At 41.3% G+C, this 21,040-nt stretch overlaps 1 protein-coding gene across 1 annotated transcript; it reads right to left on the reverse strand.

Annotated features, from left to right (window-relative positions):
• Window positions 1-16,180: 16,180 nt before the first annotated feature.
• On the reverse strand, window positions 16,181-17,149 carry IVL (involucrin). The gene has a single exon (XM_041757461.1). The coding sequence runs from the start codon at window positions 17,147-17,149 to the stop codon at window positions 16,352-16,354; it is 798 nt and encodes a 265-aa protein (XP_041613395.1). The 3' UTR covers window positions 16,181-16,351.
• Between the last annotated feature and the right edge of the window lie 3,891 nt (window positions 17,150-21,040).

Raw genomic sequence — 21,040 nt, forward strand, 5'->3', positions numbered from 1 at the left:
CTAATTTTTTATTTTAAGCTTAGCTAAGAAGTAACCAAGTTCCAGTAAGGGAGTAAGTGATATACTTACTGATACTAAGTGTAGTTCCCTTTGCACTGTATTGCACATGATTGCTTTTCTGGAAAAGTGTCTTGATTTTAAAAGTATATCTTTGTCCTGCTGATCACAATCAACCCTATTAGACCACTGAGTCCTATTTGGTGAGGCAGTCACTGTGACAAGTGGCCTCTTGCTGAAGGAAGAGGCCCTCTTATTGCCCTTCTCACTGCTAATCTGAGATGGGAGAACCACCATCTCAGATTAGCCCTACTGTACATGTTAACCTGGCCTTCCTCTAGGCCTCCCGCTCTCACCTCTCAGAGTTCATGGCTGCTCTGAGGAGCCCCAGAGTTCAGTAAGGGTCATATGGATTCTGTCTTTCCATGTGGTTTGGAATTCACACTTCTTATTTCATTTTCAGCCATCCCATGCCTATAGGAGAGGATTGAAGAAAGAACAGTCTCAAACCAACCAGACTTCCCATTTTATTTCTCTCTGCTTCCTACACAGCAGCTAAATTGAACCACTTAATCCCTTCATACCCATAGTGTTTCTCCCCATCTCTCTTTCACTCAGGTAGTTCCCTCTGGGTCCTGCTCCATGCCATTTTGGTATCCAGCTATTGGTACCCATTCTTCAAAGCCCAGATCATATGTCATCTCCCCCAGGAAGGTGTTCTGAGAATCCACTGTGAGATTTCCCATAGCTGAGTCCCCAGAGCATTTGCATGAACATAGACTCTGGATTCACACAAATCTGAGTTGGACTCTTAGCAACTCTCTGAATACCTGAGTGTGTGACTTGTCCTCTCTGAACCTTAGTCTCCTTGTCTCTAAGTTAAGGATAATCACACATACATTATAGTGTTTTTGTGCCAAGGAGATGAGATCCTGCACCTAAAGACACTGGGACTGACCCATGGCCCACACTCAATAAATGGTGGCAATTGTTAGTAGAGTCATCTGTGCATGTCTTATACCCCTGATCATCCTGAATCCTTCAGGGCACAAACTGCCCTATTCATCACCATTTCCATGGAGTTGTCTCAAACAGTGTAGATATCCAACCTTTGCTTTTTGGAGCCTTCCTGGGGTGGAGTCCTTCCCTTCCAGGCCTGCACTTCTGCATCATGACACTAGAGGGTAGCAAGAGACTACAAGCACTTCAAAGACTTGGCAGGCCTTCTTGGATGCTTTTCCTCTTGACTAGCCTGTACTACATTCAATCCCAAGTGTGTCTGACTCCAATGGGCATCTTTTTAACCTTAACAGTGGTACCTTGCCTTGTCAGACTGCTTTATTTGTTTGTTTGTTTGTTTGATTATTTGCTGTTGTTATTATTACCAAGTACAGTTGGGCAAATGTTTATATCTGAGAGCTAAGAGCTGAGGTTTTCTTTCTTGTGGGATATGGAGATATTAAGTATTGATCTAATGAGATATTGTGGCATTACAGTAACTTTGGACATGAAAATCTGGAGGAAACTAGAAAATGCTTAAAACTAAAAGGAACATAAATACTACAAACCAGAACTCATGGGATATACAGTAAAAGCAACACAATGAAAGATAATGAAAGATTTAAACTTTTTATAAGAATGTGAAAGTTAATGATCTAAAAATCTACCACAAGAAACTAGAATTTAAGAAATTAGAGTATTCAAAGGACAGTAGATGTAAGAAAATACTAAATATAAAATCAGAAGTTCGTCAGTCTTTTTAGATACTTACAGTCTGATACTTCTATACCTATCCTCCATTTTCTCAAACCCCCTTTTTGCCTAAGGTTATGGAGCTCGCTATGGCAACCAACATGCTCAGAGCTAGCCTGACAGCACCTTACTTCAGGTGGCTCCTCTGTCTTAAGGCTTCATGACTGCCATGCATAGAACACTCACAGGAGCCTGACTCATCATGTTGATGCCAACACAATGTGGAAGCATGAGGGAGGTAATATCCCCTAGGACAATCACTGAGTATTAGAGGCAGGATTCCAGGAAAAGATGACATTATTTCACTGTCTCAGGTGAGCAATTCTGATGCACATTTTGCAAGGTCCCGAGAAGCTCTAGAGTGGAATTTAGCTGCAGGTGCCCACAGTAACACCCTTGGATTGACTTTGCTCCTTATTTTGTTTGATTCCTTCCAGGGCCCCTGACTTTAGCTACTTGAAGTTACTTCTCAAAGTAAACTACTTGTATGCATTCTGTTGTCTTAGACCATAACTTCTTTTGGGAAAACTGAGCTAAGACTTTGCTATAAAATGTTTTATTTTTAAAGATTTTATTTATTTATTATATTATATTTATTTATTTATTTTTAATGAGAGAGAGCGGCAGAGACAGACAGAGGGGAACTTTTTATCTCCTGGATCTGAATGCCTGTTTCCCTCCCCAAGTTAGGGAAGTTCTCAGCTATGATTTGTTCAAGTACACTTTCTGGTCCTCTGTCCCTTTTGGCATCCTCTGGAATCGCAATTAAATGTAGATTTTTCCTTCTGAGGCTGTCATTTATTTCCCTTAACCTTTCCTCATGGTCCTTCAATTGTTTTTCTCTTTTTTTATTCAGCTTCCTTCCTTGCATTAACATGTCTTCTATGTCACTCACTCTTTCTTCTACCTCATTAACTCTAGTCGTTAGGACCTCCCGTTTAGATTACATCCTACTTAATTGATTTTTAATTTCGGCCTGATTAGTCTAAATTCTGCAGTCATGAAGTCTCTTGATTCCTTTACGCTTTTTTCCAGAGCCACCAGTAGCTTTATAATTGTGCTTCTGAATTGACTTTCTGACATCAAATTGTAATCCAAATTCTGTAACTCTGTGGGAGAGAGTACTGTTTCTGATGCTTTCTCTTGTGGTGAGTTCTTCTTTCTAGCCATTGCTCAGTGCAGAGTGGCTAAAAACAAGTTGTACTTGTTAGAAGGCCAAACTCTTCTCTCTGTAGATTTTCAGCTATTCTCTCTTTTAATATCAGGTCAAATTCGTAGGTTTTCAGATGATTTGAAAATTATCTAGGTAAGTTGGTGGGGGCAGGTGACTGGGGACCTTACTCCTCTGCCATCTTGCCCCGCTCCCTCTACTCTTTACATTTTTAAGTTGAAATCGATTTTTCATATATATTTTAGTTATATAATAGGACACAATTTCTATATTGTCATTATTTGCATCTTTCAGTGATTTTTTTTTTGGTAAATTTTAAACATATACAAAAGGATAGGATTGTAGAATGAATCCCATGTATATTATCCAGTTTTAATAATTAACAAATTATGAACAGTCTTGTCTCATTTATATACCCAATAATTGCCCTCTATGTTTTTTTTTTTTTTTAATTTTTATTTATTTATGATAGTCACAGAGAGATAGAGAGAGGCAGAGACACAGGCAGAGGGAGAAGCAGGCTCCATGCACCGGGAGCCCGACGTGGGATTCGATCCCGGGTCTCCAGGATCGCGCCCTGGGCCAAAGGCAGGCGCCAAACCGCTGCGCCACCCAGGGATCCCGCCCTCTATGTTTTTTAAAAGCAAATTCCAAATTCATGTCACTTCATCTATAGATATCTCTAGAGAAAGGACTTTTTTTTTCTCCAAGCCGTTATATTGAATGTTATCTTAAAAGTACCAAAGAAGCATTTATTATGAAATATCCACTCCGTGTTCACATTTCCAATTATCTCATTAAAGTCATTAATGTTTTAAGAACTTATTTGAATTGAGATCAAAATAAAGTAGATTCATTATTATTGGTTAATATATCTTAAAGTTTATTTTATTTTATATTCAATTATCCAACATATAGTATATCATTATTTTCAGATGTAGTGTTCAATAATTCATCAGTTGCATATAACACCCAGTGCTCATCACATCACATGCCCAACACTCAATTACCCCATCTCTTCACCCACCTCCTCACCAGCAACCCTCAGTTTGTTTCCCAGAGTTAAGAGTGTCTCATGGTTTGTCTGCCTCTGATTTCTACCTATTCAATTTTTTCTCCCTTCCCCTGTGCTGTTTCTTATATTTTACATAAAGTTTATTTTAATCTATAAAGTTCTCTGTCCATTTTTTGTCTCCTTGAAATTTTTTATGGAAGAAAATTACGGAAGTATTTGTCATTTAGAGCATTTCAGGGTCTAGATTTTGCTAGCTGTGTCCTCATGTTGTCCTTCAACATCACATAGGCTTTGGTAGTTTTGCCTCCATTTGTTAATATTATGATGCTTATTCATAGGACTGCCCTTGGGCAATGGAACCTGTTTTGTCCTCACATACACAAAGCCTGAAGTGCCTAAGATTTTATGATTCCATGGAGTGACTCTTAGCCAATGACTTATAGGCACTGGAGTGAGGAAGGTTGGCTGTCTTGCCTCACATCAGTACAGCCCTGAGGCTTCCTTTTATGCTCTACGGTTCTCCTGTGGGACCAAGTTGAAGCTATCTGCCATACGCCTTTGCCTGAAACCACACACCTGTATGGTTTCATCTTCTTGTACTCCTTTACTAGTTTCTCCTGGAAGCACTTCCTTCACAGATCACTTGCAAAAAAAACCCCTCGTCTCAGGGAGTGCTTCTGGGAAATCCAGGAATGACAACCAGCTGTGGTTCCAGAAAGCCAATTCTAACAGGATTATGTTATTGTCTCACTCATTGGCGAGAAGAGACAAGAAACCCTTTATTGGTGGTAAGTGGAGTCATTGATCGCCCTTCATATGTTGTAGCATATCATTACTATCTTTTATGGTGAACTGGGGCAAAATATAGTCAGTGGAAGGTGTTGTTCTGGCTTGTGCAGTATATGTGACACTTGAGACACACAGAAGAAACAGTAACCATTATGGACATTATGGGATTGGTTGATTATTCCTGGATCCTACTGATGCTTTAAAGAGAAAAAAAATCACAAACTCAGGTTATCCACTTACTATCTTAGGACATGATATGAAAATCAGAAAATCAGAAAATCACTCCATAGTAGTGTTTAAAGACCCTCCTCTACTGCAGAGGGCAGATGGTGCTAAATACAAGGCCTGGGACCTAATTGTGACCTTCATAGAAAGCCGAATTTGTAGCGTCCACATGTTCCTCTTTTGTTTTAAATGAAGTATAGCTGACATACAATGTTACATTGGTTTCAGCATACAACATAGAGATTTTACAGGTTTATACATTGTGCTGTACTCACCATAAGTGTATCTACCATCTGTCACCATACAATGTGATTACAATACCACTGACTATATCCCTTATGCTGTACCTTTTATCCCTGTGACTTGTTGATTCCATAACAGGAAGTCTGTAGCTGCTACTCCCCTTCACTACTTTTGCCCATTGCCTACTCCCTCCCCTCTGACAAACGACAGTTTATTCTCTATATTTGTAAGTATGTTTCTGGTTTGCTTGTTTATTTTGTTTTTTAGATTCTAATATGAATGAAATAATATGACATTTGTCTTTCTCTGTCTGACTTATTTCATTCAGCATTATGTCCTCTAGGTCCATCCGTGTTGTCACAAATGACAAGATTTCGTTCTTTTTTTTATGGTTGAGTAATATAGTCTATTGAATATATATACATATATATATATACCACATCTTCTATATCCATTTGTATGGATGGACACTTGGGTTGCTTCCATGTCTTGACTATTGTAAATAATGCTTCAATAAACATAAGGATGTGTATATCTTTTCAAATTAGTGTTTTTGTCTTATTTGAGTAAATAACTAATATTGAAATTACTGTATCATATGACATTTCTATTTTTATTTTTAGAGGGAACATCTGTACTCTTTTCCATAGTGGCTGCACCAATTTATATTCTCTGCCCCCAATGCATGAATGTTGCTTTTCACATGTTTCCTATATCAAAGCAGAGCCCTGGGGAAGAAAGGGAGACATATTCTTAAATATGCTTGGTAACACTGAATTCCAAAATCCTCTGAATTTTCTCAGCCTCTAGAAATGGACTACTCTCATTGGATAGGAGATCTAGGTCCTCCTCCATTGGCTGAAGACTCTGAAAATACTTCAGCTAAAGCAGATGCCTTGTAGACAATACTTCTTTAACTCGAGATTTGCCCCTTTCCTCTCCTGGCCATTGGTTAAAGTCTCAGTAGAGCCAGTCAGATTAGTGCTGGTTCTGCTTTATAAAAGGGAAGGCAGGGAGAATTATTCACTGAAGGAGTTGAAAGCAGTATGTTCCAGTACACAAGAGTGCTTACCTGGGAAAATGTTAGCCCATGGGGAGGAGGAGAATAGGAGACTGAATAGGAGACTATTTATTGATCTGAGGCAATATTTATAGCTCACTTCCCCCAAATGTCCTAATGTGCTCTTGGGATGCTTGTAGGATTTGAAAAAAAGTTATGGTGAAGGTACCAGGCTGCCTGAGAATATTGAGGAAAGGATAAAGTGTTTGAGAGGTGGATGTGGTAGAATGAATTCATAATACAACCCAAACCAGGCAACTGGATATGTTCTTCAGGAAAGCTTGGGAGACACTCCTTTCACTAAAGTTACAAAGATGAGGGGGCATCATCATCATTGAGAAGCCAGATACTGGCTGTCTTCTGTCATCTGGGGCTGAGGTAGGAAATACTTATTGAACTGGGCCCCACAGTGTCTGTGAGGATGATAGAATTCTGGAATAGTAGAGGATAGGTGGCATTAGTTAGCCATTAGAAGGAAGGGAGTTGTGATTACTGTAATAGTCAGCAAGACTGGAATGTCAGAATATTTACCTGGGGCCCTAACTCACAGGAATCTAGAGCAATAAGTAATAGAAGTTGGTATTCCTAGAGACAAGATGGATGGGCAGTCATTAGGGATATATATTTGTTCCATATATATGGCTGATGTTAGCTATCTCAAAGCTAAGTTACAATTTCTTACCTGAAATTCAGTCTTGAGGCAGTTCTCAGACCCAGAACCCATTGACTGAAGGGAGATCCAATCCTCTTGAGAAAGGACTCTATAACACCTCAAGTATATACAGTAGTGATGCACTCAATTATTTCCCAAGTAACTATACTTTGGAGAAAGAGAAATATCCAGATCTTTTAAGGGCTGGTGGATGTATAGTCTAAGCTGACATTAATATTGGAGGCCCCAGGGATCATCCTAGCCTTCCTGCTATAATAAGGAGGTGAGGAGGTCAGGTGATACAGTTCTGGCTCAGGTCCTTTCCACAATGAGTCCAAGAGGTCTGTAGACATACTCAGAGGCCATTTTTTTTTTTCAGTTCCTGTATGCATTGATGCCTTAAAGATAAATGAGCTTGCAGGATTAACATACTTAGGACTAAGCAGTTTTCTCATATTTGTTTCTTGATCCATGGAATAAGAGTTATCATAGTAGAAAGGTCAAACTGAAATCCATAACACTGTGCAACTCCCCCTCCCCCACTGCCACTAACCAATATAGCAAATAAAATACAGTACAACATCATCCTGGGAAGAATGGCAGAGATGAGTGCCACTTTCATAGTAGTTCCCATTATATATTCCTGTTTAATTCACCAATTGAGCCCCTCAAAAACAAAACAAAACAGAGGGATCATAATGAATGATTGTCATGGCTAATTTTATGTGTCACTTTGGAGAGTGTTTACAAAGCTAAACATAGTTTTATTGTGTGATCCAGCACTGTGCTTGTAGGGATTTGCCCAAATGATTTGAAAATCTATCTCTAAGACAAAAACCTGCATGCAAAGATTTGCAGTAATTTTATTCATAATTGCCAAAAAGTTGAAGCAAACTAGACATCCTTCAATAGGTGAATGATCAACAAATTGTGTATATTCATACAACAAAATGTAGTATATGCATACATATTATTCAGTGATAAAAGAAAATGAACTACCAAAATATGAAAATACTTAGATCAACCTTAAATGCATATTACTAAGTCAAAGAAGTCAGTCTGTAAAAACTACATGCTGTAAGATTCCAGTTATATGAAATTCTAGAAAAAACAAAACTATAGAGAGAGTATAAGGATCCGTGGTTGTCAGGGGTTCAGGGAGAGCAGGGAAAGTGTGAACAGGTAAAGCATAGATAAGTTTTTTTAGGGCAATGAAACTATTCTGTATGATAATGTAGTTGTAGATACATATAATTATGCATTTGTCAAAGCCAATAGAATTTTACAGCATAAAGAGTGAATCCTCATTTATGAAAATTGAAAAAAAAATTTTAGGAAGTTGAGGAATCCTAGGGAAGAATGCATACTGTGATGAAAGAATCTATGTTACAATGTATGAAACAACCTCACTAGAAGGAGTGACCTCAATAACTTTCTAAATGAGAGGGACCTGTAAGACTGAAGGCAAAGGAACTGTTCATAGGCACCATCCCATAGTTGATAATGATATCTATACCCATGGGAAGGGTTCAGATGAATAACTCTGCTTCAGTTATATGTGTATACTAGAGATGAATGATTAAGAAAATAGGGGATCCCTGTGTGGCACAGTGGTTTAGCGCCTGCCTTTGGCCCAGGGCGCAATCCTGGAGACCTGGGATCGAATCCCACGTCGGGATCCCGGTGCATGGAGCCTGCTTCTCCCTCTGCCTGTGTCTCTGCCTCTCTCTCTCTCTCACTGTGTGCCTATCATAAATAAATAAAAATTTTTTGAAAAAGAAAATAGGTGGGGGATGGTAGGTACCAGATTTCTTAGTTGGAGTCAAAATTTGAAGATAGGAAAGGGAAAGAGCTAGAATGATTCATATAGTAATGGATTACAGTCAAAGAAATCAGTATAAACTCATGCTTGCCTGGATTTAAATACAAATGGTTACATAGAGAAACATATATACACATACACACAGGTTAGAATATTCAGTATATTTTCTTTGTCAGCTGAGAGGTCCTAAAAGAAGTGACAAACCAGTAGCAATGAGCATACCAAGTATTCATGTCTTGGTTTCTAATATCATTCTTCATAAAGTGAAAAAAAGTCACTGAAGAAATTATTGATTCTAGACAGGGGAAGAAAACATACAAGACAAGCCCAGAGGATTTTGTGGTACCAGAAAGTACCAAAGTTCTCAACAAGCAAAACAAAGACAAAACAAAGAAACAAACAAAAAAATAAAACCAAATTGAAAAATGATGTATCAAGAAAGGACTCAGGAGCTAACTGAAAGAGCTCCCAAAGGCCAAAGCTGGAACAATCTAGGCAACAAAATAAAATACCATTCAGGTCCTTTGCCCATTTCTATTTTGTTTATTGCTATTGTGTGGTAAGTGTTCTTTATATATTTTGAATGTTGACACTTTACCAAATATGTGGTTTGCAAATATTTACCCCATTCCTTTTACATTTTGTTGTTTCTGGTACAGAAAATGTATTAGTTCTAGTTGTTTACTTTTACTCTTGTTGCCTGTGCTTTTGGTGTCAGATCCCCGTCCCCTGCCCCCCACAAAAAATCATTGCCAAGACCAATGCCAAATAGCTCTTCCTCTATGCCTTCTTCTGGGAGTTTTATTATTTCAGATCTTCCATTTAAGTCTTAAACCCTTTTTCATTTGACTTTTGTATATGGTTCTAAGAAAAGAGACCAATTCTATTCTTTTGCATGTGGATATCCAGTTTTCCCAACACCATTTGTTGAAGAGCCTATGCTTTTCTATTGTGCATTTTTGGCATCTTTGTTGAAAATTAGTTGACTGTATGCATGGATTTATTTCTGGTTTCTCCTGTTCCATCAATCAAAGTGGCCATTTTTATGTCAATACCACACTGTTTCCAACAGGTATGTGAAAAGATCCCCAACATCAATAATCAGCATGAAAATGCAAATAAAAACCACAATGAGATACCATCTCAGACCTGTCAGAATGGCTAAAATTAACAACACAGGAAACAACAGATACTGGCAAGGGTGTGGAGGAAGGGGAACCATCTTGCACTGTTGATGGGAATGCAAACTGATGCAGCCACTCTGGAAAACAGTGTGGAGGTTCCTCAAGAAGCTAAAAATAGAGCTACTCTATGACCCAGCAATTGCAATAATAGGTATTTACCCAAAGGATACAAAAATACTGTATTGAAGGGGCATATGTACCCGATGTTTATAGTAGTATTACAACAATAGCCAAACTATGGAAGCCCAGATGTTCATCGACTAGTGAATGGATAAAGAAATTGTGGATATATACATATATAATATATATAATGAATTATTACTCAGGCATCAAAAAGAATGAAATCTTGCCATTTACAATGATATGGATGGAACTAAAGGGTGTTATGCTAAGTGAGATAAGTCAGTCAGAGAAAGACAAATACCATATGATTTCACTCATATGTGCAGCTTAAGAAATAAAACAGATGAACATAGGGGAAGGGAAGGCAAGAGAGAGAGAAGGAAACCATAAGAGACTCTTAACAATAGAGAACAAATTGAGGCTTGATGGAGGGAGGGAGGTAGGGGATGGGCTAGATGGGTGATGGGTATTAAGGAGGGCATTTGTGATGAGCACTGGTGTTATATGTGATGAATCACTGCATTCTACTCCTGAAACCAATATTATACTATATGTTAACCAAAATTTATTTTATTTTTAAAAAGATTTTATTTATTTATTCATGAGAGACACAGAAAGAGAGAGAGGCAGAGACACAGGCAGAGGGAGAAGCAGGGTCCCCACAGGGAGCCTGATATAGGACTCGATCCCAGGACTCCAGGATCATGCCCTGAGCCAAAGGCAGTCACTCAACCACTGAGCCATCCAGGCATCCCACCAACTAAAATTTAAATAAAATTTTGAAACAAACAGAAAAAGAAATTTAAAAAAGAAGCACAATGAGATATCACCTCACACCTGTTAGAATAACTATTATAAAAAAGTCAAAAGCTAATGAGTGTTAGCAAGGATATGGAGAAAAAGGAACCATTGTATGTTATTGGTAGAAAAGTAAACTGGCACAACCTTTGTGGAAAATAGTATGGAAGGTCTTCAAAAATTACAAATAAAACTACCATATGACCCAGCAACCCTATTTATTAATATGTGCTCAAAGGAAATAAAATCAGTATCTGAAGAGACATCTGTACCACCATGATCACTGTAGCATTATTCACAATAACCAAAATATGGAAACAATCTAAATGTCAACAGATGAGTATATAAAGAAAATGTGATTTATATTATATTTAGTGTAATAAATAATGTGATGTGTGATAATAATATATATATAATTTAGCTTAATAAATAATTATTTATTCATAATCAAGAAAGCTGAACTTAGAGAGTAGAATGATGATTACTAGAGGCTGGCATTTGGGAACAAAGGAAAGATTTTTTTAAAAAGAAAGAAGTTATCGGGTACCTAGATGGCTCACTTTGTTGAGCATTAACTTTTGATTTTGGCTAAGGTCATGATCTCAGGGTTGTGAGATCAAGCTCTGAATTGGGCTCTGTGCTGGGTATGGAGCCTGCTTAAGATTCTCCCTCTCCCAGGGATATCTGGGTTGCTCAGTGGCTGAGCATCTGCCTTCAGCCCAGGTCATGATCCCGGGGGTCCTAGGATCAAGTCCCACATCAGGCTTCCTGCAGGGAGCCTGCTTCTCCCTCTGCCTATGTCCCTGCCTCTCTGTGTGTCTCTCATGAATAAATAAAATATTTAAAAAAAATATTCTCTCTCTGGACGCTTGGGTGGCCCAATGTTTGAGCATCTCCCTTTGGCCCAGGGCATGATCCTGGAGTCGCAGGATCGAGTCCCACATTGGGCTCCCTGCATGGAGCCCGCTTCTCCCTCTGCCTATGTCTCTGCCTCTCTTTCTCTGTATCTCTCATGAATAAATAAATAAAATCTGGGATCCCTGGGTGGCGCAGCGGTTTAGCGCCTGCCTTTGGCCCAGAGCGCGATCCTGGAGACCCAGGATCGAATCCCACGTCGGGCTCCCGGTGCATGGAGCCTCCTTCTCCCTCTGCCTGTGTCTCTGCCTCTCTCTCTCTCTATCATAAATAAATAAAAATTAAAATAAATAAATAAATAAATAAATAAATAAAATCTTAGAAAAAATTCTCTCCCAGATTTTTGTAAATGTAATAAAGGGTTAGTATACAAAAATCTATAAAGAACTTTTCATATTTAACACCTAAAGAACAATAATCCAGTCAAGAAATGAGCAGAAGACATGAACAGACATTTCTCCAAAGAATACCTACAAATGGCCAATAGACACATGAAAAATGCTCAACAGGACTCAGCTTCAGGGAAATACAAATCAAAACCACGATGAGATACCACCCCGCATCAGTCAGGAAATGACAGATGCTGTTAAGGATGCAGAGAGAGGGGAGCTCTCTTACACTGCTGGTGGGAATGCAAGCTGGTGCAACCACTCTGGAAAATAGTGTAGAGGTTCCTCAAAAAGTTAGAAATAAAGCTACCCTATGACCCATCAATTGTACTACTGGTTATTTATTTGAAAGATACAAATGCAGTGATCTGAAGGGGGGCCTGCACCCCAATGTTTATAGCAGCAATATCCACAGTAGCTAAACTATGGAAAGAGCCCAGATGTCCATTAACAGATGAATGGATAAAGAAGATGTGGTATATATACGTGATGGAATATTACTCAGCCATCAGAAAGAATGAAGTTTTACCATTTGCAATGATGCTGATGGAACTGCAGGGTATTATGCTAAGCAAAATAAATCAATCAGAGAAAGACAATTAGCATATGGTTTCACTCATGTGGAATTTAAGAAACAAAACGGAGGAGCATAGAGGAAGAGAGGAAAAAAGAAAACAAGATGAAATCAGAGAGGGAGACAAACCATAAGAGACTCAACCATAGGAAACAAACTGAGGTTTGCTGGAGAGGTGTGGGCTGGGGGGATGGAATAACAGGATGATGGGCATTAAGGAGGGCATGATGCAATGAGCACTGGGTGTTATATATAACTTATGAATCACTGAACTCTACCTCTGAAACTAATTATACACTGCATGTTAATTAACTGAATTTAGATTAAAAAAATTCTCTCTCTTCTTCTCTCTTTCCCCTCCCCCTAAGAAAAAAAAAAACAAAAAGAGATCAAGAAAGAAGAATGGTGGCTGCCATTGTTGCAATAATACAGAGTTTAAGTTTTGCAAGATGAAAGAGTTCTGGAGATGGGCAATTGCACAAAAAAATAAACATTCTCAATACTATTGAACTCTATAATTTTTAAGATAGTGAGTTTTATATTATGTGTTTTTACCACAATAAAAAGGTAAAAAATAAATTATTGGATTATAGCCCAAAATATAAAATAAATATTTATGAGTCCATATTGATATAAATAAATAATTAAACACATAAACAAATAAACAAATAGTGAGAAGGAAGAGGCAAATTTCCTGAACAGAGAATTCCAAATAATCTATATTGATACTTCACCTCTCAATGACAGGGAGCTTACTCCCCACTTCGTATAGTGACTTCCTTCCAAACAACACACTATAGAAAGGTGGGAGGTGAAGAGTAGGCTGAGGAGCATTTAACGTTACAGTGGAGAAGCCTGACACACACTACATCAGTCAGGAGATCAAGGTGATAAATCATGTTAGGAGTATGTACTTTTCCTGAACTATGATGACAATGAAACTGTACATCTGTACTCTTTTTCCTAAGAACCCACAACCTCACTCTAATCATAAGAGAAACATCAGACAAACCCAATTTGAGGGATAGTCTACAGAACAGCTGATCCGTAGCCCCCCAAAATGGTCAAAGTCACCAAAAACAAGGGAAGACTGAGACACTGTCACAGTGATGAGGAGCCTAGGAGACAAGATGACTAAATGCAGTGGAGTATCTTAGCTGGGATCCTGGAACAGGAAAAGGCATTAGGTTAAAACCAAGGAAATTAGAATAAATCATGAACTCTAGTTAATATATCAATATTGTTTTTTGTTTGTAATAAATGAACCATATCCATGTAAGATGTTAATAATATGAGAAACTGGGTGTGGAGTATATAGGAACTCTCTGTATACTAGCTTCTCAACTTTTCTGTAAGTACAAACCTGCTCTAAAAAATAAGGTCAATATTAAAAAATCAAAACGTAACTCTCCAAAGAAAATGTATGCATACTCTGAGGTTTTCTGGTTACAGCTTCCTTTGCCCCCAATATTCCTGCCCAATCCTACCTAGGCTTCTCTTAACTCTGTCCTATTAGGAGGACTTGAACATCCTCATCCTGTAAGTACAGATGGTCCCCGATTTACTATGGTTTGACTTATGATTTTTTTTTTTTTACTATGCAATGGTGTGAAAGCAATTTGTATTCAGTAGAAACCATACTTCAAATTTTGAATTTGGATCCTTTCCTGGGTTAGCAATATATGGAGGATACTCTTACGAAACTGGGCAGCAGCAGGGAGCCCTAGCTCCCTGTCAGCCACACAGTCATGAGGGTTAACACCTGATACACTTATAACCATTCTGAATCTATACAACCATTCTGTTTTTCAGTTTCAGTGCAGTATTCCATAAGTTGCATGAGATGTTCAGTACTTCATTATAAAATAGGCTTCGTGTTAGATAATTTTACCTAACTGTAGGCTAATGTAAGTGCTCTGAGCATGTTTATGGTAGGCTATGCTATGCTATGATGTTTCATAGGTTAGGTATATTGAATGTATTTTCAACTAGAAATATTTCCAACTTATGATAGATCTATTGGGACATAAATATATTATAAGTCAAGGAAGATCTGTAATGAGATCTACTGGCAAGTGTTTGCAGAAGCAATGGGGTTAGATCCAAAGTTTAAGTACAACACCTTGTCCTCTGTCTAATGGGTGCAATGTGGGGTGTGTAGGGAGCCAAGGAACAAAGGTGACCAGCGTGAAGTTCACTGAAAAAGCTGAGGTGAGGAATGATCTCAGTCTGAGTTTGGGGGTGTTGGCAGGAGTAGCAAGGAAGTGACCATTGGTGGGGCAGGGTGGGGAAAAAGAGGAGGAGTGATGACTGGATCTCTGCCGAGGTGAATGCACAGATGGTGGTATCATTGGCCAAGAAAGAATACCTAAGAGGGAAACATGGCGAGTGTTGCTAGGGTTGGGCGAGGAGTAACAGATGCTAAGTGCCATTCAGGTCTGTTGAGTCTAGCTGCCTGTGGATATCTCAACAGGGATGCCCCAGGCATATCCTCAGGGCTGTGGTAAAATAGCTTTAAGTGGCTTGAGAAAACCTGCCCAAATGATGGGGTTAAATAGCTAAAGGCAGGTGATTTGAAGCATTAAATGCAGTTTGTCCCAGGAAGGAGAAGGCATCAAGTCCTGATGTGATTGATGGCAGTAAAGGCTACAGAAATGTCAGAGAGGGTAATGGCTACAATGGCCGTGGATCTGTATTTCTCCAGCGTACTGAGCACTCCCATGATTCCAGCGAGCCCAGCCTTTACTTTCTTTTGTGACACTGTCAATATCACTCGTTGGGACCAGTCTTGGGACTGTCTCCCCTTCCCACTTTGCTTAATTCTGCTTCTTTCACTTCTCTAAAGTTTTCCTTAGATAGTTCATCACACTCTTGGAAGGCATCTGACAGAGTACACTCGGAAAGGGACCAGAACCCAGCTGAAGCCCCCATACCTCCCTGGTGTCTTCCTAGAGCCCTCCCTAAAGTAAGGGGTTGAGAGGAGATCAGAGTTGTTAGGCTGAGCTTGGCCAGGGGCTAAGACTGAGCCTGGTGTGTGGCATAAGGCAGTGCTGGCCTGAGGTGAACAGATCCTCCTCCCTTCCAGGTTAACTTGTTCCTGCTTCATGACCAGCAATTGGCAAGCATTGCTTTCAGGTGAATGAGTGAAGTTGTTTTGGTTTGGAATTGGTTTGGTTTCCTTTTAAGAAGCTGATGAGCTAATATATGTATTGGGTGGTTTGGGGAGCAGAATTAAAGATGCCTTTCCTCCTTTGGGTATTAGCCAAGAGAGTCTGTTACATCCATTGACCCCTACACAGGTTTTTATAAGGTGAGAGATAGAGGAGAAAAGACAAAGAGAATACAGGATCCCAGAACTTCCAGGATTTATTTTGTATTATTGTGCACACTCACAGATTCAGCTATAATCCTGGGGACAAAGTCAGAGTTAGTGTAGTAAGTAGTAAGTGTCTCCTCAGGCAGAGGTTCTGGCCACCTGAGGATGGGACGAGCTCTTGAGGGGTGGGTGCTGAGCCATAATTCCCCTTTCCCCCAGCCCTGTCAGGGAAACAGATGTACAGGGTCAGGTGGATTCACAGAGGAGGTGGGCCATGAGGGCTGGGGACTTGAGATACGTGAGAGCCTCTGGGGTCCTGGGGGTGCTCACTGGTGTTCTGGAGGGTCATGAACCCCCTGCTTCTGGTGCTGCTGCTCTGTGAGGGGCAGGACTTCTCCCTTCAGGGGCTCTTGGACCTGACCCAGAGCTGGGACAAAGGCAGGCCGCTCCAGCTGCCCCTCCTGCTGCCCCTGCTGCTCCAGCACCTGCTCTTCTTTCTTTTCCGGTTGCTCATTTCTCTGTGCTGGCTCTTGATCCAGGTGCTGGTCCACAAGCTTCTTTTCCTGTTCCAGCTGTTCCTTTTGCTGCTGCTTCCTTTGTGCTCCTATCTGCTCTAGCTGCTGCTCCAGATTTTTTGCTTCCTGATGTTTCTCACACTGTTCCTTTTTCTGCTGCTGTTTCTGCTGCTGTAGCTCCTCCTCCTGCTGTTCCTGTTCCAGATGAAGTTCCTTCTCCTGTGACTCTTGTTGCTCCTGCTGCTGTTCCAGACACTGTTCCAGGTGCAGTTTCTGGTCCTGTGACTCTTGTTGTTCCTGATGCTGTTCCAGACACTGTTCCAGGTGCAGTTTCTGCTCCTTTGACTCTTGTTGTTTCTGCTGCTGTTCCTGCTCCTGTGGCTCACACTGTTGCTCGGGTGCCCCCTTCACAAGACTTGTATGTTTCTCCCCATGCCCCAAGGGAACCTTCCCTGGTAGTGGAGAGGGCATCTTTTGGCACAAGACAGGTAGTGAAGTCGGCTGTTTCACCTGCTCTTGTTGAGTATCGATGGGAGGAGACACAGGCTTGAGGGGCTCCTGACTGAGGGCAGGGGGCAGGGTCACTGGCAGAGTGTGTTGCTGGGACATCCTGGAAACTGCTTTAGGATCAACCTGAAAACCAGAAGGAGTCAGAAGGGTGACTGAAGGCAGAGGGTGTCAATGAAACCCCAGAATCTGCACAAGAGATTTGTTTCTCAGCACCCCTTTTCTTCCCTTGGGTTGGAGCCTCCCTGCCCACTCTGGTGACTGTTCCCCCAGAAGTGGTAGAGTGGAAGGGAGGAGGAGGAGGGCTGAGAAAGGCCCTCCTGGGAGCCTCTTGTTCCCAGAAACAGTCAACAAAGAGATCTGGCTTCCAAGGTGCTGGGTAATGGTAGGCTGGGTGCCATTTCTGAACTACTCCTTGCCTCTGCCTCTACTTTTGACCTCCTTTGACCAAGAAGGAGAGATGAGTTCTGGGGTTATGATGGGAAGAGGTGAGATCCTAGGAAAAGAGGAGCCTCCTGGAGAACTCGAGTTCTGGAAAATCAGTGGTCCATGCCAGAGGATCAGAGGAGTTGTGGCACATACCCTGGACTACTCACACAATATCTGATCAGTTGAAGGGTCCCAGTGGAAGGCTGTATATTTCTGAGCAGTTCATTTAATCCTGTGAGGCCTCAGATTTATTTTCTGTAAAATTAGCATATCGGCCCGTTCAACTCCAGAGGTTTCTCTCATGACCTTCAGAGATTTAGCTGCAGCCCTAGCACTTGGGAGGTGGGGTGGGAAGAGGGGCTGGAAGTTTGTTGGGACATAGAGCCAGTTCTTCTGAGTCCTATACTTCTAAGGTGGGTTTTCCTGCTCCTACTTTGCCTGGGTTTCTCCAAATAGAAGATTTGCCCCATTTGCCATTCTCCCTTCTGCAGCACAACAAAAGTTATGTGCATTTCCCTCAAACCTCTGTCCCCATAAAGAAAGCGCAATTATAGTCAACCCAAATCAAACAGTTTCAGGGAAGAAATTAGCTATACTCCCTCTCTCCTTCACCTTACCTCTTCTCTCTCTCTTTCTTTCTCTCTCTCTCTCTCTCTCTCTCTCCACACACACACACACACACACACCACCACCACCACCACCACCACCACCACCACACAGTCCAAAACAGCAAACCAAGAAAAGATGGGACAGGAGGAGAAATGATTGCTCTTTTCCGTGTTTCCATGCCATGCCATTTGTCCTTCAACACAGGGACCTGAGCCCTCCTAGAAAGACATGTAGTTCAGTTGAATCCAGCCTAAGAGTGACCCATGTACCACCGAGGCTGGCCACCCTTAGCCACATTCTGGTGTGCTGGATACCCCTGGTGCCAGCCCCAGTCCTCCCAGCGAATACTTACAGGACTCACAGTGGGGATGGCTGCAGAGGCCTCTAGTGGAGTTCTGAGCTGAGCAGGGACCAGGGTGCCCTTTATATGGTTCCCCAGCCCAGCCTCCTTCTCTGGTTGAAGGAGATGGACTGGTTTCACCGCTCAAGTTGGTCAACTTCCTTCAGCCCCTTCCTGACTCATCATAGGCACCTGAAACAGAAAACCCCTCAGGGGCCCTTTTCACAGAAACACACAGAGAGCTCTGGGGGCTCCACCATTCCTATGGTACTCATCTGACATGGGCATGGAGAGGTGAGGGAGGCATCTTGGGAGACTGGTCCCCTTTCCTATTGCTTTGTGACCTTGGCTATGCCTTTTCTCTGAATCTCATTTTTTTTCACTTGTAAAATGGGGCCAGCCTGATAATTAGGCATGGAGATTCATTTACAAGAGCATAGGATAGAAAGCTATGTGTCTCTCTGGGATGTTCAGGCTGGGGTATGTGGTGTCAGGGTGGGAAGAATCACATCTTGTGAAGGGATGGGGTTGCTGGGGATTCCCTTAGCTTCTTGCCCACAGTCCATCTGCTCTCAGGACATATCTATAACCCATTCTGTGTGGAAACAAATCCAGTTCTCAGGGGGTCAGACTTCAGACCAGAAGGGTCAAATAGAAGACTTGTAGGGCTACAAGTTGGCTAGGTCCCATGCCCAAGTTTGTACTTACAGAGTTCTCTAGAAAATCATGCTCATAAATACTTCAAAGCATGGATGACTCCATACAAGGAAACAGGTATTAAATAGACAATATATAATACTGCTTTTTATAATTTTAAAATCTATAATTTTATAATGTTTTTTATTGCTTTTTTTCTATAATTATTTTCAGAATGCATAAAAGTATAAAGATCAAAACTAAATCATCCTTTGCTTTCTCCAAACCATTCTCTAAAAATAGCAATCCTTCAGAATAGGGGTGGAGCTCATCCTTCTTTAATGCCAAAAGTGACCCAGCTCATCTGGAATAAAATCCAAACTCACTATCATGGTTTCAAAGACCCTCGTGAGGTATCTTCAGTTTCTAGGACAAGTCTAGGGGTTCCCACCTCAGGGCCTGGTGTCTATTCTCTCTTTGCTGACAGGCTTCTGCAGGGTCCCTGGCTCTGTGTATCTTTTGGCTTCAGTGTAAGTGCTGGGTCTGCCCAAAAGCCTTCCTCGGCTCCCTATCTGGAGGCTTATCCTCTGGTTCACTTCATTTCACTAATAACAGTTGAGAGCCCTTTTTGCATTTGTTCATGTGTTTCTTTTTTATCTTTCCCATTGCAAAATAAGCTTCGTGAGGCAGGGGTTTTGCCTGTTATGCTTTCTGCCATGTCCCCCAAATTTATCATAACCACCACATACACAAACTGCTCTATAAATATTAGCTGAAGGAATGAAAAAATGGTGAATCTCAGCACCTGGAGAGAAGCACTGTTCTCATACACTTTAGCATTGAGTATGTGCGCATGTGTGCATAAACAAGATCGAATTGTGACTTTGCCTTTCTTTTTAATGGTTGGGTAACAGCTTATTGTGTACACATCATTTATTTAAACTCTCTTCTTTACAACATGATCAAAAGGAAATATTAGAATGATATGAAAGCAAATATTCATTTCTGAGACTAATTTTGAAGAGTGTCCTGATTCCCAGTGGTTTTCGGATCTGCACCTCCCTTCCAGCCCCCAGTAGATCTATTCATAGTGTTAATTTTGCTATGTTTCTGGGGCTCAGTCTGAAGAGACAGATGGAGTGTTCGCTGGCTCTGGAACACCACCCTCTGCCTTTGCCCAGTCTGTTCCCTGAGCCCACTCAGAATCTCACTGCCCTCCCTGCAGCATAGGAGTGAGCTCTCTTCTGGGGCAGGAAAAGCCCTCTTCAGGCCTTCTGCCTCCCCTCTTCCATGAAGAACTTGCCAGGCACCTCACATGGGCACCCATGACTTGCACTTGGATGCTGACCTCACACGGGAGGAATCTGCCTCTCCCAGCACTTGACAGTAAGTCCCAGGGCAGCAGACCCTGCTCGAGGAAGTCACACCGGTCTTATGGGTTTCTAGGGGCTCCTACCTGCCAGATCTGCCTCCCGCCCTCTGATTCACAGCATAATGAGGGCTTTGGGGGGAAGACAATGTGTGTGAACCTTTGGCCACTGGGCAAAGCCAGGGTGTGGGGAGCAGGGTGGAGTGGGATGCTGAGGAAGTATGTGTGTGCAGGGGAGGCGTTGGAGAAACCTTGGCCTTTTAGGGGCTCAGAAGCTCCATGCTCTGCCCTCAGATTGCCCCATTTAGGGGACAAACATACATGTATATGGGGGAGAGTCTCTCAGTGTCTGTGTGAGTGATCTCATAGGCCCCGGGTGCACATGATGAGTCTGGGTAACTGTCCAGCCCCCACCCAGTATAATGAGGATGAGCTCATATCCCATGACACATGCAGAGGTCTTGACCTTAGCTCTTCCCTAATCCAAGGAGGCCCTGGATATTTCTCTTACAGAGGCAGAAACTGATTGGGTTCTCTTTTTCTCCAAGTGAGACAACTCATTTGAACTATTGCCTTGCTGTGGGGGGAGGGAACATTGGTCACAGCATTT

The sequence above is a fragment of the Vulpes lagopus genome, chromosome 5, assembly GCF_018345385.1.
Source record: "Vulpes lagopus strain Blue_001 chromosome 5, ASM1834538v1, whole genome shotgun sequence".
NCBI lineage: Eukaryota > Metazoa > Chordata > Mammalia > Carnivora > Canidae > Vulpes > Vulpes lagopus.

Excerpts from the sequence above, each read along its gene's own strand:
- IVL (XM_041757461.1), bottom strand. The coding sequence starts at position 17,149 with ATGTCCCAGCAACACACTCTGCCAGTGACCCTGCCCCCTGCCCTCAGT.